At 40.7% G+C, this 23,874-nt stretch overlaps 2 protein-coding genes across 4 annotated transcripts; one reads left to right on the plus strand and one right to left on the minus strand.

The window, feature by feature from the left end:
* Nucleotides 1-3,096: 3,096 nt before the first annotated feature.
* On the minus strand, nucleotides 3,097-4,426 carry LOC134208025 (lipase 3-like). The gene is made up of 2 exons (XM_062684128.1): nucleotides 3,611-4,426; nucleotides 3,097-3,549 (listed from the first exon to the last, which is right to left on the minus strand). Exons 1-2 carry the CDS (start codon nucleotides 4,424-4,426, stop codon nucleotides 3,166-3,168), a joined length of 1,200 nt encoding a protein of 399 aa, XP_062540112.1. The 3' UTR covers nucleotides 3,097-3,165.
* LOC134208024 (lipase 3-like) lies at nucleotides 4,425-6,268 on the plus strand. 3 transcript variants are annotated; one of them, XM_062684126.1, is made up of 5 exons: nucleotides 4,425-4,562; nucleotides 4,722-4,800; nucleotides 4,864-4,978; nucleotides 5,045-5,764; nucleotides 5,830-6,268. In XM_062684126.1, exons 3-5 carry the CDS (start codon nucleotides 4,886-4,888, stop codon nucleotides 6,208-6,210), a joined length of 1,194 nt encoding a protein of 397 aa, XP_062540110.1. In that variant the 5' UTR covers nucleotides 4,425-4,562; nucleotides 4,722-4,800; nucleotides 4,864-4,885; the 3' UTR covers nucleotides 6,211-6,268. The 3 variants fall into 3 exon arrangements, with proteins under 3 accessions (XP_062540110.1, XP_062540109.1, XP_062540111.1); XM_062684125.1 differs by lacking the exon at nucleotides 4,425-4,562 and having other exon boundaries at nucleotides 4,660-4,800; XM_062684127.1 differs by lacking the exon at nucleotides 4,425-4,562 and having other exon boundaries at nucleotides 4,679-4,800; nucleotides 4,854-4,978.
* The last annotated feature ends 17,606 nt before the right edge of the window (nucleotides 6,269-23,874 follow it).

Raw genomic sequence — 23,874 nt, forward strand, 5'->3', positions numbered from 1 at the left:
AATCTTCAAATTGCCCTGAAGTTTGAATCAAATGGTCTTCCGCATCAACCAAGGCTTCTATGATGTCAACGGCCGCGGTATCAACCCAATTATGTTCTCCGGGTATAGAGCGGAACAGAATGGATACGTTTGCGTGCGTTTTGACAGTTTTGCCATGGGAAAAGTGTCAAAACGTACGCAAACGTATCCATTCTGCTCCGCTCTTATCTATCTTTCACTTGCGTCTCTAATCTGGGCATATGATATGTTGTAAGATCTCCAAATGTTAAGATCGTCCTTGTGTTAAGATCGTTGGTTTCGCAGATGACGTAACCTTGGAGGTCTACGGGGAGTCAATTTTCGAGGTAGAACTGACCGCAGCACACGCGATCAGCACGGTGGAGGATTGAATGAGCACTAGAGGCCTGCAGCTCGCTCAACATAAGACGGAGATGGTTATCGTCAACAACCGCAAGTCGGTTCAACATGCAGTGATTCACGTGGGTGAAGTCGCGATCGCATCAAAGCGGAGTTTGAAGCTCCTCGGGGTCGCAATAGACGACAAGCTGACCTTCGACAGCCATGTCGACTACGCGTGCAAGAGGGCTTCGACTGCTGTTGCGGCATTATCGAGGATGATGTCCAACAGTTCCAAGGTGTGTGCCAGTAGACGTAGGCTACTGGCAAACGTTGCCGTATCTATTCTTAGGTACGTCGGCCCGTCCTGGGCGAGAGCTCTGGGGGTAACCAGTTACCTGCGGAAGCTGGAGAGCACGTACCGCTTAATGTGTCTCAGAGTGATATCTGCCTACCGCACGATATCACACGATGCAGCTTGCGTGATTGCGAGCATGATGCCAGTCGGGCTGGTCATCCGGGAAGACGAGGAGTGTTTCGAGCTACGTGGCACCAGAGGAGCCCGCGAACGCATCAGGGTGACTTCGGTTGCCAGATGGCAGCGTGAGTGGGATAACTCTTCTAAAGGTAGGTGGACCCACCGGCTGATACCTAACATATCGAGTTGGAGAGACCCCATGGGGAAGTTCACTTCTATCTGACACAATTCCTGTCAGGCTATGGCTGCTCCCGGCAATTCCTCCACAGGTTTGGGCACGCGGAGAGCCCCGTTTGCCCTGACAGCCCAGGTTTTGACGAAACTGCAGAGCACATACTGTTCATATATCTTCGTTGTGATGTTGTGAGATCTCCAAATCGTCCTGGAGTTTTAATCAAATAGTCTGCCGAATCAACCAACGTTTCCATGATGTCCCCAGCCGCGGTAACAACCCAGTTATGTTCTCCGAATATTTGTCGTTCGCTCGCGTCTCATATGTAGGCATATGAGTTGTTCAAAGATCTCCAAATTATCCTGGAGTTTGTATCAAATGGTCTGCCGAATCAACAAAGGCTTTCATGATGTCCCCAGCCGTGGTATCCCTATTATGTCCTGCGAGTATTTTTCGTTCACTTGCGTTTCAAATTCACACATATGAAATGTAGTAAGATCTCCAAATCATCCTGGAGTTTGAATAAAATGTTCTACCGTACCATCAATGGCTTCCATAATGTTTCCAGCCGTGGTAGCAACCCAATTATGCCCTCCGAGTATTTGTCTCCAAAATGTCAAAAAAAAAAAAAATCAATTTGTCCTGGAGTTTGAATCAAATGGTCTACTGAATCAAACAAAGCTTCTATGATGTCAACGGCCGCAGTATCAACACAATTATGTCCTCCAAGTATTTATCTATCACTTGCGTCTCAAGTTCTTCCGAAAGTTCCTTCGGAAGTTCCTTTGGAAGTTCCTCCAGAAGTTCCTTCGGAAATTCCACCGGAATTTCCTTCGAAAGTTCCACCGGAAGTTCCTTCGGAAGTTCCACCGGAAGTTCCTTCGAAAGTTCTTCCGGAAGTTCCTTCGGAAGTTCCTCCAGAAGTTCCTTCGGAAATAATTCCTAAAATATATTTTAAAAAATCATTAAATCAATTTCCGAAGAAACTCCTAAAGTAATCTCCAAAGATATTCCTAAAGAAATTCCAGAAGCATTTATCTTACAGGAATCTCCAAAGGTATACATTATGAAGGAATTTCCGAAGAAAGTTTCTAAAGAAATTCCTAAAAGAATTTGTTAAGGAATTTCCGAATGCAGGTTTTGATATTATCTTATAATTCTTTCTTTGGTATTTTTGAAGTAGGTAATATCTTGAGGAATTGGTGGATACATATCTGAAGTAATTTCCGGGGTATGTTCTCAATAAATCCTTGGAGGAAATTTCGAAAAAAGTCTTGGGGGAATGTCCAGAGAAATTCTTGCTGAAATGGATAAACGAAATAACTCTTGGCGACTGTGGAAAATTTATTTGAAAATCAAGTCGTTTTCGGCCGTTGCAGTCTTGTAAAGCAGCAAAAACAGGTTTACTTCTGCATCCGTCGGTTTCGGTAATTTATTTTACTTTTTTCAAGGATTTGAAGCTTGTTTCGTTGTTAGAATGGTAATGTTACACACTAATGTAGTCCATTCATTAGAAAAATGGCCCCCGCTTCGGTGCATAGGTTGCAGTTATTTTGCGCGGCACTGTATCGTGGGTGGCTTTTTTTGCTATAAACCCTAAAGCTTCTCTTCTTTTCGCTATGCTTTTCACTATAATTCTTCACCTATGCTTTTGAGCACTGCAGCCGGAGGCCGCCTGCGATTTTAAAATTGCGAAAATTTCGAAAATTTTTCCAACTTGTATACCAGTGCGTTAGATTTGTTTTCGTCGTTTTCATGGCTGATTCGAAAAGGTTTTTCCCTCTCTTCTATCGTTTTTTGTTATCTATTAAGAGCGATTTTTGCAAACCCTGGGTACAGCTCAAACAACCTTAAAGACAATCCTCACGGATTACTAATTTGAAAGTACTCGCGTTTTCTAGGGCACACCACTCAATACGGAAACACGCACAACTGTCATTTTTGTTATTCCACGCATGCTGCGACGCAGAAAAGATGAAAATAATAAAAATGAAAGTTATGCGTTGCGTCCGTATTGAGTGATGTGCCCTTGAAAACGCAAGTACTTTTAAATTTGTAACTTTAAGGTTGTTTGGTTGATTTTCAAAGTATAATCCCCATGAATTCTTTGAGGCGTTCTTTATCAATAAGTATTCATATATTTCTTCAGTACAATGTTTCGAGATTCGCATTTTTTTCTTCATGTTTTCCACTTTTTAATTCGCTCTATTACCTCATCGTACAGCAGTGACTTAACATCTTTGGCGATGAGAAAATCTAAATGATTGAAACTGCGCAGCTCCACCTGCTTACACTCCTCCAGATTCGGAACCATGCCGGAGAACTTTATAACATCCATCGGTTCGGCCAGATAGTCATTCAATCCGTAGTACAGCACAATCGGCGCTGTGATGTCACTCACATTATACACCGGTGGCTGCGGCACTCCGTACATGACCAGGTTTTTGATCTTCCCGTGGTCATATCGCTGGAATTGATGCGTTCGCATGCCCTGGGCAAAGTGCACCACCTGTTTGGTGGACGCTCCAGCTGGACTATGTCCAACAAGAATAGGGACGATTTGCTGAAATAGGGTATACAATATATTAGAAAGTATGAAAAAGGACATGTTGACCACAAGCTACCACATCTATTTGATTGGGATCGGCCCCAGTTAGCTGGAAAATCACGTTCAAACACAAATTGGAGACGACGTCTTTCGAGCACAACAATTGCGCAATTTCCTGTAAAATGGAAGAGCTTGGAAGGAACTCCCCCACACCGAAAGTTTCAAACAGAGCCGTGAGTGTGTTCTGAAACCGTGACATGACTTGTAGCAGGGGACTTCGTATGTTTTCAGTGAACGCAACCGGTGCGAGGGCTTGCATCATTTGAATCTTTTCGTTATACTCCGGCTGGGTTGACGCCATTACGAAAAATGCGGTGGTCCCCTGTGAATGTCCGATGTAATGCAGTTTGCTTTGATTGGTCTTAGTCAAGGCGTAATCAATCATCGAGGGTAGATCGTAGTAGCCTATTTCGTGCCAGGAAAACTGCCAAAATGCATGCATATTTGGCGTAAGCGTTGTATGCCTTCGGGAGTATCGATTGCCTCGAGCATTTCCCATCCATACGTCATACCCCTGGTCGGCGAGGAGGTACGCCAAGCCGTTTCCTGGACCAATAAGAATCCAATCAGCTGAGCTACATAGCAAGCCATGCATAAGAAATACGACAGGCGATCCAGGTGAGCTGGGAATGCGATGCAACTCCAACATGTAGCCATCTTCGGTTGTGGTGTGATGAACTTCCACTGGATAGTCATACTTTGTGATTAGTTGTGGAACAGTAAGCCGGGCGTCTGTATTGTCCACTTGAAACGTTCGAGTCCCGCCAGGTGGGGCAGCACGAGTCGAACCGATAAGCACAATTATCAAAACAAGTGTGAGTAACTGCTCCATGGCGTTCGTAGTGAAACTGTAGTGTCCGATTGAAAGCAAAGTTACTTAAATAGTTTCTTCCGATTGAGGTGATTGTCGATGGTCAAGTAGTAACGCCCGATAGTGGTTTACTTCCGTAAATAAGTCCGCCAATCAGGTGAGCATGATGCATCGAGATTACGCGGATGGGTTAAGCTGCCTGACGGTTGTATTAATTGCTAGGTTACTACATTTCTACTCAGTATTTCTCCATTCATGATGGTATCAGCGTTAATTTTGGATCCCCATTTCAAGCAAATGAGTTTACGAATTTCAGCCGATAAGCAAGCCGTTCGCACTTTTAATCTAATCATTTTGAAACCTACGGCATTCCCACCAACAGTGCTCCCTTGGAGGTACGATAAGGACAATACTATATAAATAACCTTGACCGAGAATTTAAGGACAGTTTTTCGCAGATTTCCAAGTGATCAACATATAATGAAACAGCTGCTGCTGGTCGTTGCCGCCTTAGTGTTTGCAGTAGATGCACAGATCCATCCGGATATTATAGAAGACGCGCATTTAGATGCGGTAAGTTGGAAATGCTAATCTCATTTCGTACAAGACTTTCTTAATGTGACGCTCAACATCCCATAGATTGGATTGCTACGGAAGTATGGCTATCCAGCTGAAGAACACACCGTAGAAACTGACGATGGATATCTCCTGGGAGTACACCGCTGTCCAGGCAGTCCCTTGTCACCGCCTGCAGTAGGGAAACCCGTAGTTCTGCTACAGCATGGAATGCTGAGTTCTTCAGCCGATTATATTCTGATGGGACCGCAGACTAGTTTGGTCTACATGCTGGCTGATGCTGGGTTTGACGTTTGGCTGGGCAACGGTCGCGGTAATCGTTATTCCAATCGTCACCGCAACCGAAACAACTCGACCCAACAATTCTGGGACTTTTCCTGGCACGAGGTTGGCAGCATCGATATTCCAAACATGATCGACTTTATCCTGGCGCGGACTGGGCAGCAAAGTCTTCAATACGTAGGACATTCACAAGGCACCACAGCCTTCTGGGTAATGATGTCACAACATCCGTACTACAACCGCCGTGTCAAGAGTGCACACATGCTTGCCCCAGCGGCTTACATGCATCACACTCGTAGTCCCTACGTCATTTTTCTGGCGACGTTCCTTCACACAACCGAGCTAATGCTGGACATGATGGGAACTTGGTACTTTGCTCCAACCAACGAGATGAACATCCAAGGAGGACTTCAAAACTGCCATGACGGTGCGCCTTTCCAGCAGATGTGTACCATCAATACCTTCTTGATTGCAGGATTCAACACTCAAGAAGTCAACTACGTAAGTTCTCATGGACCCACAATTCTTCGGAGCAATCCTATTCTCAAACTCTTCTCCCAAAACAGACAATGCTACCGGTCATTCACGCCCATTCACCTGCCGGAGCGTCCACCATGCAGATGATTCACCACGCACAGACGGTTCGTTCCCGCATCTTCCGTCAGTACGACCATGGACCAACGATTAACTTAGTCCGCTACGGTTCAATGGTTCCCCCGCGATACAACTTTGACAACGTGCAGGCCCCTACACTGCTCTATCACAGCACCAACGATTGGCTGGCGGGTCCGGAAGATGTTGAACTCCTCCGGCGAGAGCTTCCGAATGTCCACAAGCAGTACCTCGTACGGCAACGGGAGTTCAACCATATGGACTTCATCTGGGCCATCAACGTGCGATCACTGTTGTATGACGAACTGTTGGCCGATCTTAGAACATACGCATAAAAATACATGAAAAAATTATGAGAGCAACTGTAAACATTCCAATATTGAAATAAGTTAATTGATTTATAACAAACTTATCTACGTTTACCCTATCTAATCTAGTACTGAACGTATTCCACGGGGGTCCTATGGTAGACGTCAATGGTTCCGCAATTTTACGCATTTATTTGGTACACATAGAAAATGGGAAAGGGGATTTTTAGTTGGGTCGTGTGCAGCGGATTAACGTCTTCATCGCAGCTTTCAGTATAGATAAGAAACGGGAGCGATTATTGATTTGATTTTGAACGTAGAATTACTGTCACAAGATATGTCGAATGGCGGCATTTCTTTGTGGCGTCTTTTTGGGGTGTGTATTTCTTTTGTTGGAATTATCGCATTTACACATTTAGTGTAAACAATGTAGCCGATAGGGAGAATCAATTCAAGTATTGTCTGTTCACAAATTACGTAACGCAAAAATCCGAGTTTTTGACCCCCTCCCTCCCGCTCGTAACAAAAGTAACATTTTCCGCACCCGCAACGCGTAACTGAAAAAAATTTAAATCCATTTTTTTTCTCTGAAGCATGTGGGTTTTGGTATTTATTGAAACCTGTTAGAATAGAAACGGCAAATGATTTAAACCAGCGCTGCCCAACGTACGGCCCGCGGGCCGGATGCGGCCCTCGGCTCAATTTTTGTGGCTCGCGGCATGTAGGAAAAATAACCTCATGATCGGCCCGCCAGCTTTTCCACCTGACTCCAGAAGTTTTATTATTATTCATTATTCAATATGAAAGTTTTAACTCGAAGCTCGCGCTGCAAAACTATTCATTTGAATTTGAAAAATAATATTTTACATAATTAGAAATGATTGCATAAGTGATCCCAAGACACAAAAGGTTGGTGTGGAACATCACGTTTTCACTAAAGATTGGTCAAAGTAGTTTATATTCACGTTGAAAAAAGAAAAACCGGTTTGCTTAATTTGTCCGGAACATTTTGCTATATTGAAGGAATAAAATCTGAATCCAAGCATTCTATGAAATATGATATTTGAAAGGGCCCAGGTAGGAAACAAAAGTTGATAGAATTTCAAAGGTTTCAATTCAAAATTATTTTTTTTTATTCAAATTAATTGTACAATGAATTATAGAAGCAACAAACTCTTGAAACTCGAGCAAATACGAAGTCAAGATTTTGGAAAAACGGATGATTTTTTTCCAGGACGGAGAACTTGTTAAGGAATGCATTTCGATTGTTATTGACATCGTGTGTCCTATAGAAAAAGCCTCCTTCCTGTAGCATCAGTTTGCGCGGAACACGGTGAAGAGTCAAAGTTCTCGCAGAAGATTTGAAAGCTACATAAGGGGTCGTTCAACAATGATGTAAAAGGTTTTAGGGGGAGGGGGTCTAAGATTTTGTGACACTGCATAGATTAGGTATACAAAAAAGCGTGACAGAGGCGGGATGGTGGGTCTGGAAATCTCAAAAAGTAGTGGACGTCATATTTGAATCGCCCCTAACGTAAAAAACCCGTCGCTTCATATTCTACTCTCTCTCAAGCGATGAAAATACCGTCGTAAAAACGTGGCAAAGGTGGCTGTCTTCATGGTCATTTTTGAATGACAGAGGAATTGGCAGCTTTATTCCCAATGCAGGGAACAACTAACGAGGAAAACCTAAGGGCTGTTAAGACCTGTGTAAAGGAACTTTTTTCTTCTTCGAAAACGTGACCTTAAGATTGATACAGCACCAGCAATCACAGGAAAGAACAATGGCGTTGTGACAATTCTGAGCAAAAAAAAAAGCAATCACATAGCTATGGCGATTTTTCCCTGCCATTCCATATTCACAAAAAAATTCGATATGCGAATATGATCAATATTCCTCAAGTATAAGACAATCAACTTTATCAACGTTGGGGAACTCATCCCCCACCAATTATAAATAATGTTGACGAAAATGAAAGCCGAATACGGAGACTTGCTGTATTTTTGCAAATTTCATTGACTAAGCATTGGTACCATCTTTGAGAGATTTTATTCTTATAGTACTATAAGGAAACGATAAATTTTTTTTTTTTTAAATATGTAAAAAAGTTATGTACAAAATATTTTTTGGCCCGCCAGCAAGTGTGAATTCTAAAAATTGGCCCGTGGCTTGAAAAGGTTGGGCAGGCCTGATTTAAACCAAGGATATCAAGAATGCAGCTAGTAAAACCTTTAATAGAATTGCGACCATTCAAATTTTAGTTTAGCGGGACAAATCATTTTTAAATTGGACTGTTTATGTGGTTGAGCTAAGATGCAATATTGCTTAGAATGAAAATGCCTCGAAATTTAGCAACAATTATTCAAACAAAACTCGCTGTCTTTTATGATTCCCAAAAAAAACATCAAAATAGCCTGCACTGATAAAAAGTAAAAAAAAATACAAAGACTAGCATGAGACAATTATGCGTAGTATGGTAGTAAAGAAGAAAGGTTGATACGTATTCATCGTCGTGATTAAGACATATTAGCAATTACTTCAAAATCCTTTGAGATAAACTTTTATTCGCGTTATGCGTAACATTTGCTAGTACCCACCCCCTCCCCCACCTTTTGGTGTAACAAAGTATAACGCATGTTGGACCTCCCCCACTCCCCCAAAAGCGTTACGTAATTTGTGAACAGACCCTAATCATAAAAGTGGGTACAATGATAGTACTACTCTACTTAGAGTTGTGATTTACTTAAAATCTGAAGCTCTGGAGAGAATTATCAAACGGTTAACACAGTAGAGGCCGTAATGGCCTGATAGAGCTAAAGGTGAAAGTATAAATCCAATAGATCCGTAAGGATACGACAGAGAAAAAGAAGGGCAAGTAGAAGGCAGGTGTCCGAGCGTCGGCTCCAGGAGCACGTTCGCCTCATTTTGGGAGATTTTGTACCACCACCTTCCCGAGCAAAGGCAGATAACTGAAATGATATCAAACTGATATCACGCTAAGCTATCCTTATTATCATTTTGATATTTAGTTATCAAACAAGTGATAATCGGATAACTGAATAATAACAAATTTTATTATCAATACAGATTTGGTATTTTCTTTTTAATTTCGTGTCTTTCAGATATCGTGCTAAAAATTCTATTCTTTCAAACATACTAACTTCTGTTAAATGTATGTAAATGTAAATGATGTCGGCTGGGTTGTCTTCACTTGTAACATGGTTCCAAGTAGCTTGTGGCGTTAGTTCCTGAATTTCTGCAACTCGATTCGCCACGAATGTCTTCCACGAGGAGGGTTGAGAAGCCAGCCAACTTAGAACAACTGTTGAATCTGTCCATAAATGAATAACTGCCTTGATCCTAACGCTGTAAAGTAATTTCTCAAGCAGGTCAGCAAGCAGTAGTGCTGCACATAGCTCCAAGCGTTGGAAAGATTTGCTGTGTATCGGGGCTACTTGAGACTTAGCTAATAGTAGACGCACTGTGCAAAAACCATCCGGTGCGGCACTCAAAATAATTTTCACTTAGAAGCTACTTGAAAACATATGCAGATATTTTCCATGTAGTTTCGGCTGTAAAAGTTAAATGATTTGTTAGTGATGGCACTCATTATTCTTAATTTACTAGAAAATACAATATAATTTAAGTGAATTTTCGTTTGACCATGTACATGAATTTTAAGTGAAACTAACTAACGATAATTTTGTCTGTAGTATCCCTGTAGTTGATATCCCGTTCACTAGAAACGGACGAGCTCAAAAAATGGAGTAGAAAGTCTGAAACTTGATTATGCATATGTACAACATGTGATAGATTTAGTTCGGAAAAGGTATTGGAGGGTAACCGCCCCTTCGGTGGGGTTTGTACCCGGCATATAGGCAATTAACTTTGAATGTACTGATGGAGTAGAAAATTAATTCACACTCGAACATATTTTTTTGCAAATTGTGCTCATAATGCTTCTGCAAAATGTTTTATTAGCGATTGTTTATAAACATACATTTCGCCCTGAGAACCCCACTCATATATTTTTCATACATTCATTTTGAGTAGAATTCACTGGAAGAGTATGTAGATATTACTTTCTATGTTTTCTAATAAATTCCACTACATTTCTTATTAAGATGCACTTGTGATTTGAATAAGTTTTATTTGATTCCAGTAAAGTCGATGAAGGTTTCGATTTTTAAAGTCTACATGACTTTTTATAGTGGAATTAAAGTGACAATTATTTTGAGTGGGTGTTATGGAGCGAATGTATAGACAGGCGCCATAAACTGCTTCCGACGCATCACTGAACCCATGCAGTTCATATGCATTTGCGTTTCTCATAAGCAACACAAAACGTGGAAAGCTGACTTGTCATAAGTGTGCCATTTGTCACTGATACACGCGCCATTCCAGCTGTACTGTGATTGTGTCCGTCTGTGTCCACTTCGGTAGTTTAACCAATTCAATACGGATGGGTCATATTGATGATGATGATGATGATACTACCATCTATTGTAGCAAGGCACCTGCCGATAGCACTGGCCATATCTGACAATCGATTTGATCATGATTATACTATTGTTTGTATTTCATCAAACTCCTGTATGAAGGGCCAAAAATTGGTGGGGTGGTTCCATAAGCAGAGACACTTATGCGAATCCACGGGATGAATAGAGAATCTCCTTCCAGAAGAAAGTTCGTACATACAATAATATAATCTAGCCCTCGTTTCCCAGATTGACCCAATAGATGGGGAGAAGAGCCCGCCCTTTATCCACGAGATGTTAACAATAGGAAGTTGGCGATTCCACTCTTCCTATCCAAATCGCTTCAATCGGGTGCCCTGATGGTTTTTTTATAGTTTATAATCATATAGTTTCAATATAATTTGGTAAAAACATATGATGAAATTTTCTCACCAAGTTTCAATTCGCTTGTCCTAGATGACCTGGATGGATACGGATGGGTCATATTAAGACGAAAATCAGCTGTCAAAAATCAGTTTTTAGAGATAGAGCCTTGCTTTCTTTAGCAAAAATGTTTACAATTAATCGTTCCATCCAGGAAAAATATTGCCCAGGTAAGGTTACGGGCACTAGGATGATCTAGTGCATCCAAACTATCTTTGAGTTCTAATTTTGAGGTTCTAACACTACTAAAAATCCACTCATATTTATTGGCAAAAATCCATAGATTTAACTTATGATGTATATCAGCGCACACATAAACATTCTCCACGTGAACTACATATAAAATATATATCCAAATAAACTCTATGTGTGGTCTCAAATTAGCAAATATTTAATTTATGTGTGGTTCCATATCGATTATATTAGGCTGGAGCTATTGCAAAAATGTATAACGGCGACACATATATCTTATACAGATATTTTTGGCAGTGAAGATTGAACTCAGATCTTAATATTCAAATCGGTCAACAAAAAGATCTACGATGTCCCCACTAGTTGTATGAGTTGGAATAGCTTCAGAGTTCCTCATTACACCATTTAAGATACATTAGAGAATTCGTTCGACGTCTACGACACTTCAAACTATACTTGAGATCAGATCTTAATATACAAATCGAACAACATAAAGATCTTCGATGTCCCCACTAGTTTTATGAGTTGGAATAGCTCCCTTATTATACCCTTACAGATACACTAGAGAATTCGTTCGACATCTACGACAGTCCGAACACTCCTTAAGCTCAGATCTTAATATTCAAATCAATCAACATGAAGACTTTGATTTCCCCACTAGTTGTATGAGTTGCTTCAAGGTTCCTCATTACACCCTTACAGATACACTAGAGAATTCGTTCGATATCTACGACACTCCAAACTCTCCTTGAGCTCAGTTTTTATATTGAAATCAATCAACATTATCAGACACACTAGAGAATTCTTTCGACATCTACGACACTCCAAACTGTCATAGAGTACCAATCTGAATATTCAAAATGATCGATATGGAGATTATCGATGACTCAACTATTTTTGTGAGTTGTAATAGCTGTCCGGGATTTCGTTACACCATTATAGACACAACACAGAATTCGTTTGGCATCTACGACACTCCAAACTGTCTTTGAGCGCAGATCCTTATATTCAAATCGATCAACAAGAAGATCTACGATGTCTAAACTATTTTTATGAGATGGAATAGCTCCACGGAACTTCGGTACACAATTAGAGATAAACCACAGAATTCTTTGAACACGTGCGATACTCCAAACTGTACTTGATCTCAGATCCTTATTTTCAAATCGATCAACAAGAAGATCTTTGATGTTTCCACTATTTTTATGAGTTGGAATAGCTCGATGAGACTTCATTACACCATTGTAAATACATAACAGAATTCGTTGAACTTCCATAACACTCCAAATTATCCATGAGTACGGATCTGAATATTAAAAATAATCAACATGGAGATCTTCGATGTCTCAACTATTTTTAGGAGTTGTAATAGCTCCACGGAATTTTGTTACACTATTATACTACCGTAATCTTGTCTTGTCTTAGCACATGCACAGCCAGTATTGAAAAGCATCCTGGAAATGTCGGTTGTATTCCCGAGCATTTTCTTGTCTGCATTAATATTTGCAGCATATTGTAAATATGACACAAGTATTAAAACGGCCAGGCCCACCGTGCAGGCTTGAATTTGGGAGATAATCCATAACTCCCCGGCAATCAGATTATTTAGTAATAAATAACATGATCAATGAAGAGTTTTGAATCTACGAAAGGAAGAAACGGGGACAGCCGTTCCAACCGTTTACATTCAAGGGGAAATATGATTGATGAATCGTTGGGAGTGACTTTGCTAAGAAGATTAATGTACACTCCTTGGGTCCTCGACGTCTTGGGATGGGACACAGTTTTTAGTCTAGTGCCCTGACTTATTCACTGATGGGCAAAAGTATTCGCAAAAATTCAGATAGATTACTATCAACACATGACGAATACTTATGTTCATTAGTGTACATATAGGTCTAGGTTTAAGCGCCATTACTCGCTCTCTGGAACGAGAAAAAGAAAAAGAAACCAAAGCGATGAAAAACAAGCGAAAACTCATAAGGCGATAACATTATACCATATTCTTACTTACATGAAAATCTTTATCACCGAATATTTATACAAATAAATCACCAAGAAAACCAACGCCAACGTCCATTGTAAAGATTTAATAATAAAAATACGCTGATCCTGATTTGAACAAAAAACATGGCACATACATGACATTTAAAAGCAACAGCCTTATTCTTACGTTTGTTGCCTTTCAAATAAAGATCTGTGCATTATGTGAAATATAAAATATAATCAGTGTTTTTATTTAATAATATATATTATTTAATAATATATATTATTTAATAATATATATATATATATATATATATATATATATATATATATGGTAAGAAATTTATTAAAATTGGGTATATACAAATATACTAAGGACTTACATAAATGAAGTGTCTGCAGTAAGTAATCGAATCATCCGATTTAAATAAATAATAAATATTCATCCTAGTTGTTAAAAAAAAAACTCAGAAAAACGATAGCAAATACTAATTTTGGGGGTGACAAGGCAAATGAATCAAATGATCAAAATTGAAATTAAAATGGGTCTCTTTTCCAATAATAAAATATTATCAATAGAACAAGTACCTACACTAAAATGGTAGTAACTCTGCTAGTCTTTGGATCTTAATAATGACCATTTTACTCGAAACATGTTCAATTCAACGGGCAATACATTCCATTCTTTGCTATTGAAAATAGGCCCAATTGTTGTATCCTTTGCATTTCAGAGGACGTATTATAAATAACTAAAAAACAGTAAAACATATTTATACAACAAAACATATCGTAGTCTTCACTTTGTATAAAACGAGTAAGTAATGTCCCATTTAATTCCACCACCCCTTTGTCACTCCATAGATAGGTATCTCGACCCCAACAGTATTGTCGTCTCCAGTGTCCCTTGAAGTCTCTCAAGTTGTGTCAAGTGCAAGACACTGAAAAACACTCCACTGCTGGGATCAAAATTGTGAATTATATGAGCAATAAGCGCTTATGATATGCTTCAACTCATAAAGTAGTGGAAAAGTAGGGCAAATTCACCCAAACTCAATTTTATGAACTAGTACGTCATGCAAACATTGATAATTATCATCCTCATTTTACTGCCGTTGCACTTTTTATATTAAACGTCGAATAATTTGCATGGACCGATACAATTCTCGAAATCCTCCCTTTTAACCCTGAAGAATTTCATTAGTACTTTAGGCACCGCCTTCCATAAAATAAAATGTTTACACATGGTTAAAACTATAAAACAAAATAAGTGAATAATGCATAATATTAAAAAGGAATAGGAAATCATGTTATACTTAACGGACTCCAACGGCATTATAATGGACCACGGCTTTGACGTTCGACGTCCGAACGAATCATAAACACCAACGTAGTATAGCATATCTATAAATAAGTATAGTCCAAACGTACTCTAAGCCGGCTCCAGTTCCTTCATCCACCTGAAATATCAGATCCAGTCGCCGTACTCCTTTTCGCTTTTCGTGGACTTCAATTTAGAACCGATTTAATTCCGCCGTAGTATAGAACAGCTGAAGATACCCGGGTTCTATGGAAGATTCTTATCTAGGATTGGTATTCTTCACGTTTTTCACTCGGTTTCGCATTATTCCAGTCTTGAAGTTTCCTGAATGGTGTCAGTTTCTTCCTTCAGATTCCAAATACGTCCGTCCTTGTCCAGATACCCGATGCGGCATCTTTCTCGCATATAATTGGCACTAGCATATTGTAGATAGACAACGGCTCATCATTTTTTATTCCAATACAAAAAGGAGCGATACGCCGAATGATGAGCCGAAATGTTTAAAATTTTGAACGCGCGAAATTAACGTCTTCTTTGTACGAATGCTTACTTCGATCTCCAGCAAATGGTAAGAAACAACTAATTAAAAATTTAATGAATTGAACTATATGTGCGCTGGATTCAAAATAATTTATTTCGAATCCGGAAGTTTGATACCTTTGTCCATTTGATAAACGGTAGCATAATCGGGCGGGGCTTATTGTTAGTGACGGTGGCCTCGGAATGGACATGAAATACCAGGCATTCTGAAATGGGTCGCTGGAGCTGCAGTAGAGCTAACACTTTCTAACTCCCGGATTAAATCTGACTGTTTTTACAGACAGCTTTCTTCCATAACATCACTGCCAGACAGTGGGGGTTAGTTTGTACATACACACACACACACACACACTATTATACTACCGTAATCTGGAAAAGTGACGTAACAGCCATTTTACAACATGCATGTTTTCCATTTTTCTGTTAAAGAGCTCGATGAGTAGTACTTGTTAACACCATTTTTGGAAAATGGCGTATACGTCACTTTTTCAGATTACGGCAGTATAGTCGTTCGAGTTCTACAACACGTGAAGATCTTTGAGGTCCCCACTATTTCTATGAGTTGAAAAAGCTCCACGGGACTTCGTTACACCATTATAGACACATTATAGAATTCGTTGGACATGTATAATCGAAACTGTCCATGAGTTCAATTCTTTATATGCAAATCGATCAACATGAAGATGTACGATGATCATAGCATGAATTTACCGCCAAAAAAATTTATGTTGAAGGACATCTGGTCGGGCTTCAGCCAAACCGCACCAAGCGACTTTTTGACTGACTTGTGATATTTTGTTCGCAAAAGGAGAACGGATAATATTTTATGTGAATTCATGCGTACATTTGTTGTAGGATCCTAAGTTATGTCGTCAAACGATGTCCAATGCGATTTGTGATTAATTGAATCTGTTATACGAAAACTTTGGCGAAAAAAATGGAAATTTTTCATTGGCGCTTTGTGTGATTTGGCAGAACCCCGACCATCTAGGGAAGATCCATATAATACGTCATGCGGAACAATTACCATTTTCAACACCCCTCTCCCCTTCGGACTTCTTATAATGAACCTCTAGTTTTATTCATTATTCGTCACGCTGCCTGCCTGTCTCACCCACCCTCCCGTCCGTCCCAGTAAGGATTTGACGCACTTCTTGAATAACCACCTTACACAAATTTCGTCAACAATGAGAGCATTTATCGAAAAAAATGACCTGTTACCAGTCTACTAAATATTTTTTCGATGATGAAGATTATTTTTGAGAAACTTAACTATTGATTCCTTTTGGTACACTGCTTTCAAAAAGTTAACTCCTAGTGTGCTGCATGTTTGCAGCATTGCATCAGAGCTTAACGTGTTGATTCGATAGTTGACTATTTCGCAAAATCACTTGAAATTGTTGCAAAGGAACTGAGAGACAGATTTTTTTTAGCAACATGTTTTAGCTATTACATTTAATTCATTTTGGGATAAGTATGGTGTTAAGCGTTTGAAATTTTTTTTTTTTTTTATATTATTCATACGTAAATTACTTTACTCTTACATATAAATGTTAGTCTTAGTAACATCCATTTCCATGCAATACTGAAACCAATTATATTGTTGTTTGAATGTGCTGGGAGCTTCATTCAGTTCCATGATGGTTCTTCAACTAACAAACAAACCTCAGAATCTATGAATCACTTTGTTGGTCTTTTAGACCTCCAATATCTGAACTCATTTATGGGACCGTAGATATTCTGGGAATTTATTATTTGTATATACTGGTGTAATGATGTCCCATGTCCCATGGGATTTCTACAGCTGACACACACGCTCAGGACCCTATGAATCACTCTGTTGGCCTCGTAGGCCAACAATATCTGAACTCAAAAATCGTTTGGAGTACGGTAGATATTCTGGGAATGTTTATTTTTTTATATATTGGTGTAATGATGTCTCATGGGGTTTTTACAACTAACACATAAGCTGAGTTGCCTTTGAATCACTCTGTTTGTCTTGTAGACCCTCAAGATTTGAATTCAAGAATGATTTGGAGTACCGTAGATATTCTGGGAATATTGTATTTTGTATATACTGATGTAATGATGTCTCATGGGGCTTCTCCAACTATCACACAAGCTCGGAAATCAATGAATGACCCTGTTGGTCTTGTAGACCTCCAAGATCTGAACTCAAGAATAGTTTGGAGTACCGTTCATGTTCTGGTAACACTGCGATTTCATAAAAATAGTTTAATTATGTTTCAAGTAGCATTGCCAACTTCAAATTAGGATTGACGCCTCGTAAAATTCTTTGTTGTTTATGTAGACCATAAAGATGTAAATTCAAGGAAGGTTTGGAAGCCCTAGAAGACCTCGAAAAAAAAATTTACCCCATATTTCTACTTTTTCATGGTTTGCATAAGTTTTTGAAGCCCAAATTTTGTTCAAAATTTATGTTCAAATATGATGAAAAAAATCCGTATTGAATCGGTTAAAACGGAGGGCATCCCGCAAAGTTTCCCACTGTATCCCGAGCGTAGTGCCGCAGGTCTCATTGTCCAAATCGAGTGGTCATTTTTTCATGGAACTCCAATGGTATATCCGCCAAAACTTCACTGCTGTTCGATGCCCACTTTCTAAGCGAAAATCCTGCTGATTCAACCATTCCGGTAACTTGCTTGAAGATGCTCTTCAATTTCTCTGTCTACATCTCTAGCCAACATGTCATCCACGTAGAAGAATTTCTGAACAACTGCTGAAGCATCCGGAAAATTTTCAGCTTCATCGCCTGCAAGCTTCTACAACACTCGGGTAGCTAGCACAGTTCGTCCCATACGTGACCGTCATAAGACCGCTTGAAGACCTTAGACTTGCAGGAAGCATCAAACACAGTTCTCAACCTCGTTGAGTACGGCTTAAGTACGGCGTGATGTGGGAGAAAGTACTGAAGATCGGCATGCAACTCATAATCCGTTACTTCTCGCATGTGTCCGAGTGCTTCATACCCGCGAATGAACTCGTGGTATTGTAGCTTCAACTCTGGATTGGCCTCTAGCCGGCGCTCGAGAGATTTGCTTTGATGTTCGGCGTTGTACCAATTGTCTTCCAGTTGACTAATCAACTCTATCCTGCGTGGAAGCTTGACAACGTATCGACCTTCAGAATTTCAAACTGTAGTGTCGAGGAAAAACTCTTCGCAGGCTCGCTCCTCTGGCGACCAACCTTGTAAGTCATGGGACGTCTCCAACTACCAAAAGCGCTTTATTGATTCCTCAAGTGGACTTGTCTGTTGCAGATTGCATACTGCCTGTTGGGGTAGCCCTTGACCACTGGCTCCGGTCACGACCCATTCGAGGGCAGTGTTCTGAAGAAGCGGACGGTCATAGCCAAGCTCAATACGGCCGTATTGCACAATCTTGAAGAAGTGTTCTGCACCGATAATCAAGTCCACGGAGTTTTTGTTGCAGAAAGTCGGGTCCGCCAAACAAATATCCTCTGGAATTTCTCATCCAGCTATGTCCACGTTGTGAACTGGTAACCGTGCAGTTACATGCGGTAAAACGAACAGTCGAAGTTTTATCTTGAAGTCGGAGTGGAGGGAAAATATATCGGCCGTTACGAAATGAGTAACATGCGCCGACGCTTGTCCAATTCCGGAAACCAGAGTCGGGGGGAAAGTTCTTTTTCGGGGTACGATGGATGTATACCCCTTGGCGACTACCATGTTGACAAACGCAGTTTGGCAGCAAAACTGCCGCTTTACGGCTATCAAGATGTACAGCTGAACACGAAACATTATGCTGACCACTCGATTGCGACGGATTCGACCTTGATCCTCCCCCTGCTGGTTACTCGATGCTGTATTCGACTGGGCTGGCTGTCCTCCGGAAGACCTTTGCTGGATGGAGTATTTTCGTTGCTGATCAGAATGCGGGTCATGTAACAACGTGTTGTGCTTCTCGTTGCACCTATGGAAATTCCCGGGTAGACACAAACTCTCAGTGTGCTTGGACGTTCTACATCAGTTTCCACACAATCCATTCCGATCAACTAGCTCGTGGCGTTGAGCCAGCGAAACCTTCCGGAACTGAGGACACTGGAATACATAATGCTGCTGACCACACTGGTAACAACTGGACTGTGACAGTGACTGACCGGAAGTAGAATCGATATGAGAACTAACACGGAATTGTATGGACTTCACACTACGATCGGGCTTGCTTGATGACTTCGAAGACTGCAGAACCGTGGCGTACCCCTGCAAGAAATTCAACAACGTACGTGGGCATCTTTTTGAAAAACTTCTCCAGTTTTGCTAGCCGAACCTGAACTTGACCTTTGCGTTCTTCTGGTTTATATTTTTTCAGAAACATCTCCAGAAGACCCACGGATTCCAGCAGGCTTTCCAAGCGCTGCTTAAACTTCCCAATAGACAATTCCCGCTCGCTCATGATTATGTATAGACTGTTTTTGGTGGACAAGTTCTATCAACACACACACTTTCGAACTTTTTCAACGTTTCAGCTTTTTCATAATCTTCATTTTGGCTAGGCTTCTTCTTCACTTGTTTAAAGTTTTTTTGATATTGCAATGGCGCAATTCACACTTTTGTTCTTCACCTCACTTATTACAATCCCACCTAGTGGGCTTCTTCCGCGGCAACTACGTCAGGGTTTTCCCGAGTATTCAGTCGACTTTTCAGTCAAAATGTTCACCCTTCGACGTTGGATCCGGCTCGAAGGACCAAAAAATGTATATGAAATTTGTCACTGTTCTACTACAGGGCCCAACGTCGGAATCGGTTAAAGCTTCTCCTATTTCTCGTATGCAGCTTTGCACTAAAACACGTATATTTGCTTTCCACTAAACACTTTATTCCCAGTTAAAATGATCGTAATCGCGAGAAAACAAATTATCAGATTTTCACCTTTGCACCATTAATTTTTTTATTTTTAGACTCGTCACGACGGCAACAGCTGTGCCATGTGATACAAAATGAACTAACTGGTCAGACGTAAAGAACTTTTGTCTTTCGATAACACAGCTGTGCTGGCCGCATTCGGCTTTACCGACACACACTCAGCTATTGCTTCTCTGCAATCTCTCTGCTCTCTACTATCCACTACTAATGGCTATTAGTGTATTGTTGTTTATGCCTGGCTGTACCTACTGCATATGAATCATCCAGTCTTTTTAGGGTGATTCAAAAACTTCATATTCTCATAATCATATTCTCTGTTGCTTCTTGCCGGGAAAATGCGTCATTTCAAAGAAGGGACATATCTTCCCGAACAAATGTCTTACTTAAAAGGGGGATTCATATCCTCACCTTTCCTGCTGCCAGAAAAATGAACCATTTTGAAAAAGGAAAATATCTTCGCTTGTCTTAAATCGAGCAAATGCCCAAAATGAAAGAATGAATCATATCACTTCTTGCCTTCTGCCGAATAAATGCATCTTTTTTAAAGAAAGGATCATATCTCCCCTTGCCTTAAACCAAGCAAATGTCCAAATTGAAAGAAGGCATCACCTTCTCTCTTGCTTTCTACCGGGCAAATGCATCCTTTCAAAGAAGGGATCATATCTTCCCTTGCCTTAAGCCGAAGAAATGTCTGACTTGAAAGAAGGAATCATATCTCCCTTGCCTTAAACCGAGAAAATGCACAAAATGGAAGGAGGAATCATATTCTATCTTGCCTTCTGCCTTACAAATGCATTCTTTTACAGAAGGCATGCGTCGCAGAATGAAGAAAATAATAAAAATGACAGTTTTGCGTTACTTCCGTATCGAGTGGTGAGCCCTTGAAAACGCGTGTACTTGTAAATTTGGATTCCGTGAGGAGTGTTCTTAAATCGATCAAATGCCTGAATTGAAAGAAAGGATCATATTTCCCATTGCCCCAAACAAGAAAATGCCCAAACTGAAAAAAGGCATCTCATTCTCTCCTGTCTTCTACCGGGTTAACGCATGCTTTCGAAACAGAGATCATATCTCCCCTTGCCTTAAGCCGAGGGATCACATCTCCCCTTATCTTAAACCATGCAAATGCCAAAATTGAAAGAAGGCATCACATTCTCTTTTGCCTTCTATCTGGCAAATGCATCCTTTCAAAGAAGGGATCATATCTCCGTGGAAGGAATATCTCCCCTTGCCTTGAACCGAGCAAATTCCCATAATGAAAGAAGGAATCATATCCTAACTTGCCTTCTGTTGAGGAAATGCATCCCTTCAAAAAAGGGATCATCTCTTCCTTGCCTCAAACCGAGCAAATGTCCAAATTGTCTCTTGTGTTCTGCTGGGGAAATGCATTTTTTGAAAGAAGCAATCAACTCCTGCAATCTTCTCTTGCTTCAAACCGAATAAATGCATTATCTGAAAGAAATCATTTCTGAATCATATCTGGAATTGGGGAAGGGTCATTTGGCCGAAACCCATTTGGCCGAATACCACTAGGGCGAAAATTGGTTGGCCGAATATACAATTAGGCCGAAAGTCATTTGACCGAAAGGGTTGTTTGGCCGAAAGGGTTGTTTGGCCGAAAGGGTCTTTTGTCCGAAACGGTCATTTTGCCGAAAGGGTCGTTTGGCCGGAAGGGTCATTTGGCCGAAAGGGTCGTTTGGCCGAATGGGTCATTTGGCCGAAAGGGTTATTAGGCCGAAAGGGTCATTTGGCCGAGAGGGTCATTAGGCCGAAAGGGTCGTTTGGCCGAAAGGGTCATTTGGCCGAAAGGGTCATTTGGCCGAATAGGACATTTGGCCGATAGGGTCATTTGTGAGAAGCGCGAAATGAGTAGTGAGACGTCTCACTACCCACTTCGCACATCTTACTTTTCACAGTGAGAAGTGAGAAATGATGAAAGAGAAGTGAGACATCTCACTACTCACTTCGCGTTTCTCAATTTTTACAGCGAGAAGTGATTAATGAGGAGTGAGAAGTGAGACGTTCCACATCTCAATCCTCATTTCTCACTTCTCATCGTAAAAAAAGAGGAGCGCAGAAGTGGGTCGTCTCACTTTTCACTTCTGGCTGTAAAAAGTGAGAAGCTCAAAGTGAGTAGTGAGACGTCTCACTACTCACTTCGCGCTCCTCTTTTTTTTTACAGTGACAAATGAGGATTGAAATGTGAGACGCCTCACTTCTACGCTCCTCTTTTTTACGATGAGAAGTGAGAGATGACGATTGAGAAGTGAGACGTCTCACTTCTCACTCCTCATTTATTACTTCTCGCTGTAAAAAGTGAGAAGCGCGAAGTGAGTAGTGAGACGCGTCACTACTCACTTCGCACTCGCTCACTTCTCGCTATGAAAAGTGAGTAGTACAAAGTGGGTAGTGAGATGTCTCACTACTCATTTCGCGCTTCTCTCTTTTTACAGTGAAAAGAGAAAAATGAAATGTGAGAAGTGAGACGTCTCACTTCTCTTTCATCATTTCTTACTTTTCAAATGACCCTTTTGGCCAAACGACCCTTTCGGCCAAATTACTTTTTCGGCCAAATGATCCTTCCGGCTAAATGATCCTTTCGGGTAAATGACCCATTCGGCCAAACGACCCTTTCGGCTAAACGACCATTTCGGCCATCGACCCTTTCGGCCTAATGACCTTCTTCTTCTTCTTCTTCTTCTTCTTATTGGCTTTACATCCCCACACTGGGACAGAGCCGCCTCGCAGCTTAGTGTTCATTAAGCACTTCCACAGTTATTAACTGCGAGGTTTCTAAGCCAGGTTACCATTTTTGCATTCGTATATCATGAGGCTAACACGATGATACTTTTATGCCCACGGAAGTCGAGACAATTTCCAATCCGAAAATTGCCTAGACCGGCACCGGGAATCGAACCCAGCCACCCTCAGCATGGTCTTGCTTTGTAGCCGCGCGTCTTACCGCACGGCTAAGGAGGGCCCTAATGACCCTTTCGGCCTAATGACCCTTTCGGCCTAATGACCTTTTCGGCCTAATTACCCTTTCGGCCAAGTAACCCTTTCGGCCTAATGACCCTTTCGGCCTAGAGACCCTTTCGGCCAAACGACCCATTCGGCCAAACGACCCTTTCGGCCAAACGACCCTTTTGGCCAAACGACTCTTTCGGCCTAACGACCCTTTCGGCCAGATGGTTTTAGGCCTAATGGTTTGATCAGCCTAGTGGCATTCGGCAAAATGGCTTTCGGCCGAATGGATTTCGGCCAAATGATCCTTCACCACAAAAAGCAGATGTGATGTCTTCAAGAAGTGACTTTCATATACATTCTTTAATACAAAAAATATTTAAAAACAGCATTTCCTCTATAATGTAGCAATAATTATAAAGAATTGAACATATGTTGCATTAATACCGAGATTGATGATTATACAATATGTCAAATGACCATTATGCCAAACAGCCGTTATGCCAAACGACTTTATGCCAAACGACCTTTATGTCAAACGACATTGTGCTAAAAATAGTTCATGCGCGGTACTATTGTGAAATTTTCGTTCATATAAAAATGACCAACTGACGAACCTTCATCCGACAATTACAGGATGTAGGTGTGGCTTATCAATAATCTAGGGTCAGTTTTGGAAAATTTATGAGCATACGAAAATTTATGAGCAGCCATCTAGCAAGAGAGTAGCAAAATGAGTATCACCAAGGGAACATATCAATCGGATCGACTGCCTTTAGAAGCGCCGTATGCTCTTCATCTGGTATCACGGAGGAACGACACTATTTTGTCCGGATTTGGCATTCAGCCATCAACTGCTATCTTTATTAGAACAGATTCAACG

This window comes from Armigeres subalbatus, chromosome 1, assembly GCF_024139115.2.
Source record: "Armigeres subalbatus isolate Guangzhou_Male chromosome 1, GZ_Asu_2, whole genome shotgun sequence".
Classification (NCBI taxonomy): domain Eukaryota; kingdom Metazoa; phylum Arthropoda; class Insecta; order Diptera; family Culicidae; genus Armigeres; species Armigeres subalbatus.